At 43.4% G+C, this 18,929-nt stretch overlaps 1 protein-coding gene across 3 annotated transcripts in view; it reads right to left on the reverse strand.

Moving 5' to 3' along the window:
- The window catches only part of EPDR1 (ependymin related 1), a 33,012-nt gene extending 17,607 nt beyond the window's left edge, over nt 1-15,405 (reverse strand). Inside the window, exons 1-2 of one of the 3 annotated variants that reach the window (XM_007455334.1) lie at nt 15,239-15,405; nt 15,039-15,190 (exon numbers count right to left, since the gene is read on the reverse strand). In XM_007455334.1, coding sequence (XP_007455396.1) covers nt 15,039-15,190; nt 15,239-15,355 — 269 coding nt within the window. In that variant the 5' untranslated portion in view covers nt 15,356-15,405. Of the gene's footprint in view, nt 1-15,038 lie in introns of all 3 variants that reach the window. The other 2 variants (XM_007455335.1, XM_007455333.1) reach the window with 2 other exon arrangements.
- Between the last annotated feature and the right edge of the window lie 3,524 nt (nt 15,406-18,929).

Raw genomic sequence — 18,929 nt, forward strand, 5'->3', positions numbered from 1 at the left:
ATGGAAGAAACTGGACAAATTTTGGATTTGTTTAATATGCAATATAATAGATTAGTAATGCATGCCGGCTTTCTGACTCTCCACAGGAAGAATTGAGCTGCGGCCACTTGACATTCTAGTGTATACCAAGATCGAGTTACACCCTACATTAATCATGAGACATAAAAGAAAAACACTATTTCAAAATTGTTGTGTTAGACACCAACTCATCGTGCAGGCTGATGCCAACCACATATAACAAAAGGAAACTTAAATTACTTGAGAATGCAGCCCTAGGAAAAGTAAAGTCAAAGAATAATTACGTGTGCCATTTAAGAGGCTGTAAGGTGATGGGCCTCCACTGCTTGGATTCCAGTTCAAAAGAAGAAAAGGGTGCTCAAGAAATTGAAGAGTTTTATGTTTCAAAAATGTATCTGGATGAATATTGGCAAAGTGTAGGCATATAGTCTTTCATCTGATGGAAGATAATAAAAAAAACCTTCTCATGAGGCAATAGTTCAAGCTGGCTTTTTTTTCACCACCACTAAAAGAAACAGCCTCTTTAGTACTGAGATACCCATGTTGCCATGGTACACAGTGACTTCTAGAACTTCGTATCAGGGGTATTAAGGAGGTTGGGAGGGTATAAGGATAGTCAGGTTCATACAGTCAGCACTATGCTTTTCAGCAGAAAAATATCAGTTCTCACCATGTTGAACTATAAACACACACAGACCTTTCCAGCTAACAGTTAACAGAACAAAAATATAAATCTTATTTTTCACTTTCACTGTGATTTGGGATGATACTGAATTTAAGAACAAAAGGAATAATGTATGGCTACAAGAATAGCTTTCCAATGAAAAACATGATTATCAAAATAGAAAATGCAGTGAAGGCAGCGTGGAACAGACTGGATATGGGGAAAAAACCCAAAAACCAAAAAACAGAAGCAGTGAATTAAAAGGTATTATTTCAGAACTCAAGTAAAAACACATAAAAAGTGATGAAAAGGCTAATGAAAAGATAAGAAATGTTGGGGGCAGGTGTAAGAGAACCAGTACATGTTAAGTAGAGAGATATTCTACAAGGAACAAAGAGAGAAGACAGAGTATCAAGCCTCCAGAAATTTCCCTAGAGCTGGGCATTAACCAGGAGATGTTAATAAAGTTCAAAGATTAATATATTCACACTACTATATATAAAATATATAAATGAAAAGACCTATTGTATAGCACAGGGAACTATATAGAATATTTTATAATAACCTATAATGGAAAAGAATCTGAAAAATAATATATGTTTATGCATGTGTGTATTTTATTTATATATATACATATATAACTGAGTATGTATAACTGAGCCACTTTGCTGTATACCCGAAATCATTGCAAATCAACTATACTTCCATAAAAAATTTTTTTTCTTTTTTAAATGTTCAAGGATAATGTAAACAACCTACAGAGACTTGGGCAGAAAAAAAAATTGTTAAAACTAAACCAAAATTACTTTGGTATCAGACTTCTCTTACAGAGGTCTAAATGCCATAAAAAATTTAAGCAAAAATACTATTATTACCCAATGAGTTTTATACACCCCCAAATTATCATTATGTAAAAAAAATAAGTGAAATTTCTCCAACATTCAAAATTTCTGAAATTACACCACCACAGCAGTATCCTGTCTGAAGAAAATGAATTGAGTATATTCTCTAGCTGACCAAAACATGAATCAAAATCAAGGAGTCAGGTGAATGTGAATATAAATATAAAAGAAATTGCAGTGAATAATAAAAGGAGTAAAATAATTTATGTTTCTCTTTTAACAGAGGGCTTGTAGCAAAGCTACTTAGCAGTTTGTACAAACACACACTATAAAAATTCCTCTGTGTTTTAACAGGTGAAGTTGACCTTTTAAAGACTTGACTCAGCGTGGTGAAAGAAGGAAAGACGAGAAGCCATCCAAACACTTTAAATTGTTTTCCACATACCGACTGGGACCTAAATAAATACCCATCCTTTACAAAAGAAACTGTTCTGACACCTTAAAAGTGAATCCCAAGGAGGACCGAGTCCTCAGGAGGGTGGCTCCTCTGGGGTCCCAGGGGTGAGCCAGACAATACCTGGTGCTGGGCTACAAGAAGAATCACTGTCCAAAATACAGAGTCTGCAACAAAGGGCTCGTATGAGAGGACTCCCACATCCAGAGGAAACACATAAGCCACGCCAGAACACAGCATGTGACGTGGCATCTCAATGGATATTAAATATGAGGTGGATTCTCTCCCCAGTGTCCTTTGCTCCCAAAAGTGTAGGCTGGTAGAATTTCCACTGGTCCGCTGCCTGTTTCTCCTGAAGTGAGAGCTTCTGTTCCCCAGGCTTTCTCTACTTTACTGCCTCTGCCTCCCCAGTTACACCAGGGCCCCTCTGCCAAGAGTTGCCCTGGGGATTCTGAAGCAGGTGCTGTCTCCGCTTGACTTCAGCCAGCTCAGATAGCTCCATGGTGGCCCAGGCATCTTCCTCAGAGGAACGTCTGCCATTCCCAGCCTGGAATCCTGGGTCATCGGCTTCTCGGTGAGACACTCTGGGCAGTAGGCCTTACAATTCCAGAGGATATAAGAGGTATCTCAGTAAGGGACTTGGGGGCAATGTTTTAGTAGCTTTGGAGTCGATGCAGATGGTTCTGCTCACCACAGTCTTCCCTGAAAGTATTTTCAAGCAACCTCAGAGCCCTTGCATTCATCATGGCTGCTCCTGGATGCCACACTAACTCGTCTGGTGGTTCATGACATCAGATATAGTCCTCATAAGTTATACGTCACCTGTAGCTGACAAGGCTACATTGGACCTAGGAACTGATATGCCCCTTGGCCCTGTGCCACCATCTTTCCATCTGCCAGCATCTTCCTTGGCAACTTCTGAGATGCTCCAGAGCAGCAGATTCTCTGGCTTCTATGATCTGAATGTTTTTACCTCCCCCAAAATTCATGTTGAAAACCTAAAGCCCAAGATGAGTATTAGGAGTGAGACTTTTGGGAAGTGATTCGGTCATGAGAGTGGAGCCTACATGAATGGGATTAGTGCCCTTATAAAAGAGTCCCCAGAGAGCTAGCTGGCCTCTTCCACCATGTGAAGATACAATGAGAAGTCTGAAACCCAGAAGACGGTCCTCACTCACTGGCAGAGCTCACACTCTGGACCTTTCCCAGTAGACCTAACTTTAAGCCACAATAAGAGCAGCCTTCTGTGAAGGGGCAGGGGTCATCCAAGGCACTGCAGCCTTTTTGTCCAGGAGCAGCTGCTTCTTCTGTTTGGGGGCCATCTATCCCAAGAGTTTCTCCTTTCTTTGGAAGTTCTGAGGGCAACATAGTCACCCTGCTAGGGTCTGATTCTTCAGATGGCCTCTCGGTTCAAGATGCACTGCTTCTGAAGAAAACCACTGGTGCTGGGGAAACTTCCAATTCCCATATTGGGGGAAATTCTCCAAACCTGAGATTGAGAAGCAGGAGAAACACTGAAGGCAGTGTTTGATGAGAGAAGAGCTGAGAGTAGCTCATGCATGAAAGGAACCTGGGTGATCCATTGATCGCGGCATGCCCTCCTACCTGTAGTGGAGTGTATGCTCCACTATAACCCTGCTTTAAAACTTTTCAAAATATGGGTAAGCACTGTAATTTAATTCTCAAAAATTGTCCTTAACAAAGAAGATATAAGATGTAAAATATAAGGGAATGATAAACCATAAAACCATCACACGTATCCATTAGCTTATTGTTAAAATGTAATTCTGAGGAAAAAGATAGAAAATACAAATATAGAATATTGGGAAGAAAAGGGGATATTGATAGATAAGGTGAAGTTTTTTAAGTTAAGAGAATATTATGAATGGACTTGAGGACAACGGGAGTGGGAAGGGTGAGCTGTTACGAAGTGAGAGAGTGGCATGGACATATATACACTACCAAATGTAAAATAGCTAGCTAGTGGGAAGCAGCCTCATAGCACAGGGAGAGCAGCTCGGTGCTTTGTGTCCACCTAGAGGGGTGGTATAAGGAGGGTGGGAGGGAGACTCAAGAGGGAGGAGATATGGGGATATGTGTATATGTATAGCTGATTCACTTTATTATAAAGCAGAAACAAACACACCATTGTAAAGCAATTATACTCCAATAAAGACATTTAAAAAAAGAGAGAAATATTATGTACAAATGTGTTATGATGATAAATAGAATCTTGATGAAATAAAAGATTTTCTAGGAAAATATAAACAACCAAAACTAAGACTTAAGCAGAAAGGTAAGCAGGTCAATAACCAGAAAAAAAAATCCTTACAATAGCTTAGTGGCATTTTAGATGTTCGATCTTAAAAAGAGATCAAAGAGTTACTTCTTCAAAAGGAGTTGGGTCCACATGGTTCCATGACTCAGTTTTTTCCAACCTCAAGACTATAGAGCATAAAGACATACAGAAAGCTTGCCAATTCTTTTACAAAGCTATGAAAACCCTGACATTAAAATATAGAAAACACAAAAATATAAACTATAGATCAAGCTAAATTATGGCTATAGATTAAAAACAAATATTAAATATTAGCAAAGCAAATCAAGCAGACTATTGAAAGAATAATGCATAATAATAAATTGGAATTTATTTCAGGAATGCAAAGATGGTTTAATGTCAGGCAATCTATTAGTACAAGTCACTAGGTTGGGGAAGTTTAAGATTCATTCTGATTAGAATAAATTCTTTATAATATAGGTCAGAAAAATATTTACTGAACATGATAGTGTGTCTTTGTTAAACCAGCAGCCAGTAGGAGACTTAAGTGTGACAAATTAGAGGCATTCACTTTAGAGTGAGACTCATGACAAGGGGGTGTGACATCACTGCAGGTATGTCATTTTGCCCTTCAGTTTCTTGTTTATCATATTTGAAATCACTAAAAATAATTAGGCTCCTTATAGGTGTGAGTGTGGGAAACATGAACATTCATATTTTGCCAGTTGAAATATCAGCTGGAACAACCTTCCTGAAGAGCAAAGTTGTCAAAAATTTATAAATGTGCAATCCCTTTTCAATCATTTTCTTATCAAAGAATCTATCCAAAATATTTTTAAAGTGGTACACATATAACTGCACACAAATACAAGGTCATACATGTAGTTGTTTATACTAGTGAAAAATAGAGGGGAAAGAAACATAACTGGGGACTTCCCTGGTGGCTCAGTGGTTAAGACTCCACACCCCCAATGCAGAGGGCCCGGGTTCGATCCCTGATCAGGGAATTAGATCCCGCATGCATGCCGCAACTAAGAGTTTTCATGCCACAACTAAGGAGCCCACCTGCCACAACTAAGGAGCCTGCCTGCCACAACTAAGACCGGGTGCAACCAAATAAATAAAGAGAAAAAGAAACATAACTGTCCCCTATAAGGGACTGTTCACAGAAACTCTGTTCCATCCATTAGCCAGAATACCATGCAGTCATCAAAAATGATTCTGTTAAAGATCACCTAGTGGCATGAGAAATATGTACAATGTTTTGTTAAATTTAAAAAATCACAAAGCATGTTTCCACTTTAATTTTAGAATTGTATATATACAGAAATAGAAATTAAAAATCCAGAAGCACATATATAAGCGTTGTTAATCCTGGACAACAGGACTCTCTTTACTCTATTTTGGTCTTCTCTGTTATCCAGATTTCCCACCATGAACATGTATAATGCTAGAAATCCAAAAGTCATAAAAATGGTATTTATTAATTCAACACACATTTACTGAGACTTACTATGTGCCAAGCACTTCTAGGTGCTGGGCTTTTGGTAGTAAACCAGACAGATCAAGTTCTCCTCTCACTCCAGGGAAGAGAGACACTAGACAATGTCACTCAGTGATAGTGTCCTAAGGGAAACAGAACGAGATGTGATGGAGAGTGGCTGGTGGAGAGGGCTTTGTTGGACAGTCACAGAAGGTCCCTCTGAGAAGGTGATGGGCTAAGACCTGAATGAAGAGAAGCCAGGAGTTCAAAGATGATACAAGCAGACTAGTCAGTATGGATGAGCTTGCACAATATTATTAACGGAAAAACAGCCTATTATAAAACAGTATGGGCTACAGTATGTAGATTTTGCATCTAAAAATCTCTTAGGATATTTAGAAGATGTTACTAGTAGTCATTATCACTTTGGCAGTTATGGATAATTTTTACTTTTTTCTCTTTGCATATCTGTATTTTAGATATCCGTTTACAATGACTATGTATCATTGTTACTCATTCCCTCATTCAAAAAAATTTAGTCAGGCCTATTCTATGGTGCTGGAAATACAGCAACAACCAGAGAAAAATCCTGGACCTTATGGAGCTTTACTTTGGATATGAGGGAAGAGACTTTAAAGTTTTTAATTAAATTAAATAGTATGTTAATAAAATATTAATAAAAATATTAAATAGTAGGTCAATATCTTGAACATAAAAGGCAGTGAGGTGGGATGTATGAAAATGTGGAGAGAAGGGACAGTCTAATGTGGGGGTGGGCCATACAGCTTTTTAGGGAAAAGGCTTTCTAGACAGAAGAATCAACAACACAAGTGCCAAAGGAGCGAGAATGCTGAGGCCACGGGCTGGAGTGAGTGAGCTGGCAATGAGGTGATGATGGATGGACGATGGAGTGAAGAGGTCAAAGACAAGGTGTGGAGGGGGTTGGGGAGCAGATCCCACAGGGTGGTCAAGTCCTTGCAAAAACATTTACTCTGAGACACAGAAAGGCACAGGAGGGTTTTTGAGCAGACATGCGACATGATACAACCATTTTTAGCAGAATCACTCGGGCTGCTATGTTGAGAACAGACCAAAGGGAGCAAGGGCAGAAGTAGGGACCCGTTAGGAGGCTATTGCAAGAATGATGAAGGTTTGGACCAGGATGACAGCAAAGGTGTGGTCAGATTCTGGTCTACAAGTCTGGGTCTGTATCAAAATTAGAGTCAATAGAGTATGCTTCTGGATTACTTGTGGCAAGTGGGAGAAAAAGAAATCAAGGATGACTCTAAGGGTTGATCCTGAGCAACTGGAGTTGTTATTAGCTGAGGTAAAGAAAACTGCAAGGGGAGTACCCTATGTTTGTTTGTTTGCAGGAGAGGCATTAATTTTGGACATGCTGAGTTTGAGATAGCTATTAGAGATCCAAAAGAAGAACTCAACCAAGCAGCTGGATATATGAATGCAGAGTTCAGGAGAGAGCTCTAGGCTGGGCGTGCACATGTGCGAGTCCTTCAGGTAAGGATGGCATTTGACTCCATGATCTAGATGAGATCACCAAAAAAGGGGTAGAGACAGAAAAGCAAAGGGATGGGAAGCCTGCGCCCTGGAACATTCCACCATTAATGATCCAAGAGAAGAGAAGAAAGAGCAATGGAGGCTGAGAAGGTAAGAAAATGAGGTGGAAGGAGAGGAACTAGAAAAGCATAGTGTCCTGAAAGCTACATGAAGAAAATACTTCAAGATGGAGGAAATGACCAACAGTAAAATGAGACCAGATAAAAGATCACTTGATTAGTAATATGGAGTGTACTGCCCTTGACCAGAACCGCTTCAGTAGAGCTGTGATGATCAATGTTTGATTGGAGGGGGTCCAAGAGAGCATGGGAGGACAGAAATTGGAGTTAGCATGAGATTTGCTTTAAATAGTAGGGGAGAATGGGGTTTCAGCTAGTAAGATCAAGAGAAGATTTTTTTTTTCTTGAAAGCTGGGTAAAATAAAATAAATTATAAAGGGGGAAAATAGAAGATTTTTACTGGAATTGGGGAAATATAAGCCTATCACATTTATTCCAGGAAAAACAAACCACTAATTGGTGGAATATTTTCAGATCTTTGGGCACTTTGCCCCTGACCACCATCTTTGAGGTCAGAATCAGGAAGAAACAATTCAAGGTTAATGGAGAGAAATAAAGATGTTTTCAAAGCAGTATGGTGACCACCTCTGGCTTCTTTTTATAAGTTAGTCTCCTATCCCACCAGTCCCTTTACTCTCCTGGGCTTATCTTCCTTGGAACTTCTTTTTCCTCACTGCCCACTTTTTCCACATCCCAGCATCAACCCTCTGAAATCCAGGGTCAGTAGACCCACAGAATTAAGACTCTTAAAGCAAACTTTATGTGCTTCCAATAAAATCTCTTTCTTGAAGAAAAACTCAGTATTGCAAATCAGCATGGTTTATTTTTCGAGGATCAGAATGCCACAAGCAGTCAGACTTCCTGAGCCAATAAAAGAAAATACTGGCTCCAGTTATCAGAGACCAAGAGGAGGGAGTAAGGGCAAAGGAGTAATTTTTCTGAAATACTGAAAGTCAGGATTTCTTCAAATGAGAGCCCAGTCCACGCAAAGCAGGGCTCGGGATCAAATAAATTTGTTGAACATTTCATACTAATTCATCTCCCTGAGGATTTACGATGATGTTGCCCCGAGAAATCCAAAAGAAAAACATATAAAAAAGTGTAACCTGACCTTCCCTTCCCCTTATTGAACAGTTTAGTCTAAAGCCATTAGACAGGGCCAAGCAAGGTAGGTGTCTGCATGGCCTGGCCTGGGGTGCAGAGCCCAAGAGGAAGGCATCCATGTAGGGAGGAGGGTACCATAGCAATGCCTGACTGGTTACCTACTGCAGTTGAATAAAGGCATCCAGTTTTCTCACGCCCTAAAAAGGGAGGTACGAAAAATGAACAGGAGTAAACTAGAATGATCCATGTGGTGGTGGATCAGAATTAGAGATATTGGTATAAATATCTCTATGTATTAGAATTGGAAGCTTAGAAATAAATGTAGATATAAATGTTTGAATATATGTGTTAGTGACTCTGTGTGTGTATGTGCATATGTATGTATGTATTCAAACCTACATCATCTTGCTTTGTCCAGTGAAGGGGCCTGGAAGCAGTGCCACCCAAGAGCCATGAGCACAACTAGACCAGGACCTAGGCTTCCAAGTATTATTCTCCAGTAAGAGTAACCAGAGCTTCTTGAGAAATGGCTTACTCCAAGACTCTGGCAGGGAAAGTACAGATGATCTTGGAATATCTTGCCAGAAAGCAAGGAAGTGCTCAAAGAATAAGGGAGACCTGTCAAAAGAACATAGAAGCCAACTTGAAGAGGTTCCCACTCGCCCAATCTGGGACAATTTGAACATCAAATAAACAATGAGAGCAAATGCAATTCAATGAGAATCCTAGCGTCCATGCTGATATAAACAAATGAATAACTTGAAACTTCAATGAAGAATGGGATATGTACATGGTCCTAAAATCTCTCCCTATAAAACACTTATGAATTACAAAGTATAAAAGTGTCACTTCACACTGAAGAAACCATGCAGACATCAGTAATCAAGTTATCAAAGTAAACAGTCCTACCGTTCCTACCGTAAGTGAATAACTTGAATCTAATTATGAGGAAACATCAGACAAACCCAAATCAAGGAACATTCTACCAAATAACTGGCCTGTATTGAAGTGCAAGAAAGAATGAGGAACTGTTCCGGACAGAAGGAGACGAAAAAGACACAACATTTAAATGCAATGCTTGAATATAAACTGGGTCCTTCTGCTATAAGAACATAAAAAGCACAAATGGAAAAATTTGAATGAGACCTGAATTTCAGATGGTAGAAATGAATGCATGTTAATTTCCTGATTTGTGTGGTTGTGTTGCAGTTATGCAGGTCAATGGCCCTGTTTGTAAGAAATATACCCTGAAGTATTGGGGGTCGTGGGGATATCAAGTTGGCAACTCACTCCCAAATGATTCAGGGGAAAAAATGGCTATGGACTATAACTGCAACTTTTCTGTAAGTGTGAGATAGTTTCAAAATAAAATTGTATATTTGGAGGAAAAAAAACCTAATCCTGATTCTCAAACACATATGATTGTCGAAGTTGCCTGGTGTGATAACACCCCTTGGAATTAATCTTCCACAGCAGATCCTTGGAGGGGCACTTCTGTAAGCAGTCCTATTCAACCCCTTAGTATACAGGGAGGTTCCATGGAGAGGACAGCCTTCTGAGTTTGGAGCCAAATCATTTAAAGGCAGCCTTTCTCTTCTCTGCCCATGAACACAAGCTTAGGTGAAAAGAAGGAAGAAAAAGAACTCTGAATTGTCTACACAAGGGGACAAGTTGAGAAAACATTTAGAATTTATGTCAAGTTCATTGCATCTTGGTAGAAACAGGAATCAGCCTAATATAATAAAAGCACAAGGAGTGCTCTCATGGTATCATTTAATCTTATCTGTACCTAGCTTTTAAGGAAGAAGTACTAAACATTATTTAGTATAAACATTGTAGGGCTTCCCTGGTGGCGCAGTGGTTGAGAGTCCGCCTGTCGATGCAGGGGACGTGGGTTCGTGCCCCGGTCCGGGAGGATCCCACATGCCACGGAGCGGCTGGGCCCATGAGCCATGGCCGCTGGGCCTGCGCGTCCGGAGCCTGTGCTCCGCAACGGGAGAGGCCACGACGGTGAGAGGCCCGCATACCGCAAAAAAAAACCCACACACACAAAAAACCATTGTAGATATCATTAAAATCAAATTAAAAGATGAAAAACATTGGCGTTTTGAGAAGCAAAGGACCTTGTGGAGGTGAAGCCAGGATTAGAAGGCATGTTTGGCATCCCACGACTGTCTAAATGGATGTCCATGCCCTCTCCACTACACGAGGTGGTTTTCTCTAAGAATAGAAAAATTATATTCTGTTCTCCAAGAAACAGAATGGTCTGGAAAAATTGAGACAGAGATGAACTAATCAGAATTTGAATAAGAATCCACTTGTCACTCTATTTAAGACATTTTTTTTTAATCTTTTACCAAAAAGAAAAAAAGATCCCCAAACATGTAGGATTGGTAGTTGAACAGTCTTCTAAGATATATTCCTAATTTACCAATGCATGTCCTCTTAATGCTTCTCTGCTCACTCTGCTTCATTAATTCCAACTCCCTATCCACCATCTTATAAATGGGAGCAGTAAGTTACTGGTAACCTAACAAAATTCATTCAGTATCTACATTGCTTCTCCCATAAAGTTCACTAAGTTACTGAAATACAAAGTAATCTCGCTTTTCCTTCAGTCTTCCAAATGTAATACTTGTGAGTTTATAGGAAAGACAGTTGGAACCAGAAAACGAAATAGTATCAATTACTAATATTTCCCATTCTCTGCTAAGGCTTGTCTTATCTGAAGCTTGTAAGGTTATTTAATCTTTTCCATCATCTCAGGGAGAAGAAAGCCTGGAAAATCCTAGTCATTCCACAGTAACTATCAGTGAGACTTTCCATAACTAACTGGATGCAAAATAAAAATCTTAAGAAGTTGATCCAATTCTAAAACTGCTTCTCAATTTATAAATAAATATGAAGAGACAACCCATCCATATTTTCTTCAAATAACATCTGGTTTCTTGGCCAGACTGCTAATACCTGAAAAAGTTTCTGAGTTTGTTCCAACAAATCTACATTTAGAGAGCTTAAAAACGCATTTATGCACTAAACATTCTTTTCTACATCTGACTTAGGGCCAGAGATGGGACTGTGAGACAGAACCTTGCCAAGAAATTGGAAAGATGGGGAATAAAATGGCCTTCTGAAAGCTAAACTGTGAAATCAACACTTGATGGATCAGGGCAAAGAAATGAGAAACCACCACATGGACAGAGGGAACTATATTCAGTTGTCCTGTAATAAACCATAACGGGAAAGAATATGAAAAAGAACATGGATATATGTATGTATAACCGAATCACTTTGCTGTACACAAGAAACTAACACAACATTGTAAATCAACCCTACTTGAGTTAAAGAAAGAAAGAAACAAATCACCACATGGGGACAAAGAAGCTTCTAGGCCAGCAAGATTTGGCTGTGACCCCACTAAAGATATAATACACATATCTGGAGACTATATTAACTGATCATGGAGTCATAGAAGAAGGATTGCTAAGACCACCGGAGCAGTACCCTCCAAGCCCCGTGCACAGCGGAGGGAGTCTGGACCAGCAGCATTGGGGTAGCATAGAATCAGCGACAAGGCACCACTCTGATGAAAATGATGCATCACTTTATCTTAGCCTGATTACGCTGGGCTGGCCTGCCTTATGCGTGATGGAAAGCTCAACATTGAGTACACGGCCTAGCCTAGAGCAGGCAGTCGTTAGACTCCATGAATTTGCTCCAACTCTTTGCTCACAACTTCCTGATTAGAATTTGGCTCTCCACATAGGTCTGCCTACAGGGAGAGAATGACCTAGTCAGATTTGAGAATTCTGGCCCCCATGCCAGCTGCAGCACTCACTGAAATATACAGTGTAACATTTGAGCTTGTTTGCTCCTAGTCTGCTCCCAAAGGAAGGGCCCTTGAGTGTGCTGCCAGATCAACTGTCTGAGCCCACAGGGCTGGCAGGGAGTCTCTGGGCCATGGTACATTCACCAGGATGGCGATGATGGCGGTGGCCATGGGGATAGCTGCGGCCGCATGCTGAGCACCTTTTGTACTATGTGTCAGACCACTGCACTATGTGCTATTCATACTTGAACTCATTTCATCCCCACAACAAAGCAATACATTAGGCATTAGTAGTATTCCCATCTAGTAACTTACCCAAAGACCCACACTAGGAATCTGAATTCAGAGGCATATTTATCTGACTCTAAAGCCTAATCCCTTACGTTGTGAAAATACTACCTTGGGGCAGGGGAGCGGGGGCAGCCATGAACCCTATCCTTGTCCTGGCCAAACTCCTCTGTGTCAGCAGTGTGCTTTGGGCCATCTCAGCCCACTTTTGACATGACTACTCATCAATACGCCACCACCGTACAAGGCTTCACAACAACAAACACAGAGTAGCGCTTGACCCTTTATCACAAGTGCAGAAAGCCAAACCCCATCTCAGCGAACAGCATCCCCATCTACTCATGCCATCAGTACTGTAAGCTTCAGAAGCCAAAAATGACTGTTCCCTCCCCCTCATCACCCTGCAGCATAGCATCTAATCATTTGCACCTCCTTCAGTAAGCCTCTTCGATATCCTCAAGACTTCCCTAATGCGTCCACTTCTCACCATCACCATTGCCACTCCCCGTCTTTCACCTGGCTCTCTCTACAGACATCTCCTAGGTCATGTTTTGGCTTCTTCTCTTGCTTTTCTTTATTCTCAACCATACAACCAGTTTTCTTTATAAAATCCAATCACGGCATTCCACTCCTTAAATATCCTTCCCTGGGTCCCCAACCTCCCGCCATACTCCATGCTTGAGTCTTAATAGTGATTGGCCTGCAGTTCTTGGAATATTCTCAGCCCTGCCTGTGGCAGGATGTCCTGGAATACACCCACATCCCCCTGGACCAGTCTCCCCTCCATGCCTCGTTCCCTCTAATGGTCAGCTCGTCCGGGGGTTTTGGGACTCGCTCCTGTCCCACCTCCTCCAGGAAGCCTGGGTTAGGTGCCTGTCTGAGGTGCTCTCGTGCCCAGCTCATCCTTCACCCCACTATGGGAATTCTTACTTACATGAATCTACCCCAGACCATGACCTCCCTGAAGCCCAGGACTCACTCTGATTATACAAAATGCCTGACACAAAAAAATGCACGTTGAAAGAACGAATGAACGGACAAGAGCCTGTTACATCACAGATGTGAGAATCCACTCAGTTTCCTCAAGTCCCAGCTCTTGATCTTGAGAAAGCTGTCTAATCTCCCTCAACCCCAGATTCTCTGTCCGTAAACTGGAGATCATAAAACCTGCATTGTCAAGTTGTTGTGAGATTTAAACTAAATCATATGGTATGTGGAACATCTTCAGCACCATGCCTGGTACATAACAAGTACCCAAATGTTGGTTGTTGCTATTATTTTTACAAAGACCTTCGACACTTGACAGAAAACATTTATGTTCTTGAAAGAGAACAGGTACCCCCAGTCCACCACGATGACTCGGCTGCCCCAGGCCTCCTCAGCATTCATGGTTTACAGTCATCATGCACTGTTTTGCATTCTCGAATATACTCCTTTGAAGGGTTCTGGCACTTCCATACTGTCTTCAAGATGCCTAATACTTGGACAAATGCTTTTAAATGATATCAAATTTGCCCCACATCTTACTGCCCACTGGAGCCTTAAACTATGGGCATTCACATAGCACCTCCTAATGACGCAAATGCCATACGAAGAGGCCAGCATAACCCTGGGAAGAACACACACAGAGAAACAGGAACGGGGGGCAATTGACAGGTGGTGATCCCAAAATAGAAATCAGGTCTTAAAGAGGTCAGAAGCAAGCTGAGGTTTCAGAAAGAGAGTGTCCTTTGTCACATGAGATTCAGAAAGGTGAGTGATCAGACCAGTGGTTAAAAAACATTGTAGCATAACCCCTCTGTGGAATATTGTGCAGCCATTAAAAATAGGTAGGGGTCAACTAATAAAATGGTAAGTAAGAACACATAAGAGATCGTGTTATATAAAAAAGATAGACATAGGAATTTTGATTACAGAATGTAAAACTTGCTTAAAAGAAAATTTAAGGCAGTAGACCGAAATTTCAATGGCTATGACACAGTGATGAGTTTATTTTTTTTAACTGATTCCACACACCTTTTGCAGTGTTGTCACATTCCTTTAAAATGTTAAAAAAAAAAAAAAAAATCTGCCTGTCGAACTCGCAGATGGCTCCTGGAAGAGCTGAGATAATGCAGAAGACACGCCCTAGGCTGAAGGGGGCACCAGGAGCCAGGAGGCTGACTCAGCAGCCTTTAGAGCATGGGCGAACCTGGGCCTGGAGCGCCCGGCAGGTCATTTTTTCACCGGCCACCGCCCCGCGGGGTCTCACTGAGTGCCCGCTAGCAGGCCGCCCCCGGTGGGCCCAGCCGCCACCCAGCCCCCGACTGTGTTGTCCCCAAGCGATCCTCTCGGCGAAGTTTGTCTTGGAGAGGAGGGAAGCGCCGCGAGCGGCTGGAAACCCCGCGACCTCGCCCTCCCCGGGCCTCGCGACCCCACGCCCCGCGCCCCGGCGCCCCGCGTACCTCTTGCAGGGGATCAGCGCCTTCCTCTCGTCCAGCACCCGCACGCGTTGGTTGAGCCCGTCGTAGGAGAGCAGGGCGCGGCTGTAGCGCCCGGTGCTCTGCCGGTACAGCACCTGACGCCCCTCCCACTGCTGCGGCGCCTGGCACGGGCGCTGAGCCCCCGGGGAGTCCGCGGCCCCGGGCCCCGGGTCCGCCGCCGCCGCCGACCCCGCCGCCCCCAGGCCGCAGAGGCCGCCCAGCGCCCAGACCCAGAGGCCGCCCAGCAGCCAGGCGCCCAGGGCCCTGCGGGCCACGCGGAGGAGAGCGCGTCCCGGCATCGCCGCCCGCCGCCCCCCGAGGCCCAGCCCGAGCCCGAGGGGGCGCTGAGCAGCCCAAGAGAAGCGCGGCGCGGAGCTCTCTCGCACTGTGCCCGAGTGCCGTCTGGGCCAAGTTGCTGCCGGTCCCGGCGGCGGCCTCTACGGCCCTGGGGATCAGGCCTGGGATCCGGGCCCTGGGCCCTGGGGAAGCTCCGGTGAATCGTGCGGGAGCTATTTGTGCCCGGGCCGCTGCCCGCTGCAGCTTCTGTTTTCACTTGCTCTCTGCTGCCAACAGGAAATGCAGTGGCAGCGGTGCCACTAGCATCCTGAAGGGCATCCGTGTTTTAAAGGGGGGCGGTGCGGGGGGAGCGATGAGAAGGGAAATGTTTCTCTGCTAACTTGAGTGTTCAACGGGTAACCAGCTCTGCGCGACGAGCTCGAGGTCAAGGTCGGGAAAGCAGGACCTCAGCACTTGCTGTGCCGCAGGTACCCTGTCCCTTTATCAAAACTGCCACCTGCTAACTCCAAATTAAAAATGGAAAAAAGGGTTCCTTCCTGAAGAAATGACACCAGTCATTTATCATGGCCGTCTGGCAGCCCCCCACTCCCCGTATAGAGCCTGGGGGACTAGAAAATAGGCCCTTGCTCTTGGGCTGAGGACTCAGGGACATGCCTGGAGGCCATATTTGCGGTGAGACTGCTCCCCTCACTCATCACTTGACAATACCACAAGCCTAGAGGTTTGTGTGTCTGGGAGTTTAGGATCATCAAGAAGAAAGTTAATTGGGTTTATGTTGGTGTAATGTTAGGATCTAGAGTATGGAATCAAGAAGAAAGAAAACAACTGTTTTAAAACCAAAAACAAAGCCTTGCTTTCCAAGTTTATAGAGTCTTTTCACTAGATCTGCCTTTCAGGGATGAAGAAGCATGAGGCAGGTGAAAGTGGGAGAGAGCGTTCCTGTATGAGAGTCAGCGCGGCAACAAGAGAAAATGAGTGTGATATTTGGGTTCAAGTATGAAGCAGAAGATAGTCCGGAGCCAGATCACTCAAGGCCTTGAAAGCCATTTTAAGGATTAGTTATTAATACCGGGGTTGTTGGAGCCATCCATAAATGTAAAGCTAGGGAGAGCATCATCAGGGATATGCCTTAGGAAGCTCCCCCAGGTCAGTGTGGAGGACGGCAGGGCAAGGCAGAGGGCAGGGAGAAGGAGGAAGATACTGCTGCAATCCAGACGAGAGCTGCTGTCTGAGCTAAGGCCATGGTTGTAGAAATGCAGAGGGTGGAAGAGTTGGGAACAAGAGAGAAGGATTTAGACTCGGAGGAAGAGGTTTCTGGTTTGGACCACTGGGAGTTCAGCCCGGAGTGAGAGAAGATAAATTCATTTTAGGGTCGGCTGATTTTGAGTTGACTGTGGGATATACAGGTGGAAATTCCCAGGGGACAGTTGGATAAACACTTCCAGAGACCAGCAGGCCTAGAGGTCTGGATTTGGAAGCCACTGACATCTAGGTGGTCCCTGAAGCCAGAGAGGGGAGTAGCACAGTGGTTTTCCACCCAGGGCAACTTTGTCCCCCAGGGGGCAGTCGGCAATATCTAGACACCTTATTGATTACCACACTGGGATAGGGGGTAAGCTGCCCGTGGCATCTAGTGGGAGGAGACCAGAGATACTACTAAACTTCCCACAATGTGCAGGACAGCCCCCAGCACCACCACCACTCACCCAGTAAAGAATTATCCAGCCCCACTGTCAACAGTGCCGAGGCTGAGCCAACCTGGAGCAGCAGGGGGTGTAGAGAGTGAGAAGAAGGCTGAGGATGGAGCCCTAGAGAACTCCAGACATTGAAAAGATGGGCAGAGAAACAGGCCCTGGAGGAGACTGAAAAGGAGTTACCAGAGAGAAGCCACTGACCAGGGGAACTTCCCCAGTTACACGAGCTTTTGGCAAATCAGTGTCAAGTATGAGGTAATGGATTGAGTGCTAAAGCCGGGCAAGAAGATGGAGACTGGTTGACAGACTCTCCGGATGAATCCCTCAACACTGCCACCCTCTCCTAGAAACACTAAGGCCAGACTACCAACAGACCTAATGGGATAAGCAAAGAGCTTTGTGGGGAAGGGTTCTTAACTTCTCCTCTCCCTTTCTTAAAGGACATGCCATCTGCGAACATCAGGGAGGCACCTGAAACGTCACGATTTGGTACTTGCATAGCTAAACTAATGCAGCAGGTTCAAACTGGCTGCAGAAGTTGGAGTCCTCCCCAGGTTTGCCCTCCTCAACTAACTCCAGGAAAAGGACAGGGAGTCCAGCTGTTCCTCAAAACTGTATCTTCTTCCCTGGTAGGAACTTGGGCTGAAAATCTTTTTCACTAAGCCAGGCATTTATACCTACTGGAGTTTACTGCTGAAAATGGCTTGAGATCTCATCTGGGCTATCCCCCTCGCTTGATATTTCACTAGCCTGCGCTGGCATTTTTGAAGCTTGAGATCTGTTTTACAGAAAACTGGACTACCTCTCTAGATTGGCCTGCCTGTATTTGGTCACCCCGGCCTTCCCACAAAATAGAATGGGACTCCTTGGGTGAATCCTGAAATGTATTTGTCTCATTTACCCTTTCAGCCTACCGTGTTTGATTCACGTTCCTGGGGGGGGAAAAAATAAGATCATGCATTTAAAGCACTTAGCACTACCCCGAGCCCATTGTACATGCTCAGTAAATGTCAGTTGTGCTTTTCCTTTCTTGGGCTATTTTAATCCTCAGTCCTGATCAGGGTCAAAACTAAACTAACTTTGTGGATCTAACTAAGCTTTAGAGACAAAAAAATCTGTCTGCCTCAAGTTCAGATTTCCAGTTAAATCATGTTTTTAAAGATTAACATTCAGATAACATGTTTTCATATTCTAAGGCCCTAAGAAAATATCATATACCAGAAATCCTCCAGCCTGAAGATTGATGCACACTTGGAACAATAAAGCCTCCCTTTTCTGTGGATAGCTGAGCCAGCAGTGGATTCTACTACCTCTTTCTAAGAAAAATAAAAGAGAAAACAAAACATACATCATTGTTCTCCATGGTACACAGCTTCTTACTTCATTTAAATAACAGTTTCAAAGCAAATCAAAAATCAAGATGTTAGACTGCTGGGTTGGAAATCACTTGGCATGAAGGAGGAAAAAAAAAAAATCTTTCAAATTGTGGTATCCAAAGTCTTCTATGTTTTCTGCTTTCATTCACGTCGGAGAGAATAGGGAGTCAGGAGAAAGAAAAGGGGATGTTGGTGGATGCAAGACGTTCTCAAACTGGAAGATGCTGTTACACCTTCAGGCAGTTCTGTTCCTAGAGCGGGTACAGATCAGAGGCCATTCTGGAAAAACTTGAGCCCAAAGTAACGTCTACTAGCCACAATAATAACAACAAAAACAAATTCCATACAACTCGCGGCTGGGAGGGGGGCGTCCTTCCCTTTGCAGCTGCACTCTCCCCGTCCCACCCAATAGTCTCACCGCTCAGCGCTTCTCATGCCCCCTACTGGAGAAGGCAAGTATGTTTCAGAGTTAAAGAGCAGCAGAAGTTCCCATTTCCCTCCAACTC

Source organism: Lipotes vexillifer, unplaced genomic scaffold, assembly GCF_000442215.2.
Source record: "Lipotes vexillifer unplaced genomic scaffold, Lipotes_vexillifer_v1.1 scaffold234, whole genome shotgun sequence".
Lineage (NCBI taxonomy): Eukaryota > Metazoa > Chordata > Mammalia > Artiodactyla > Lipotidae > Lipotes > Lipotes vexillifer.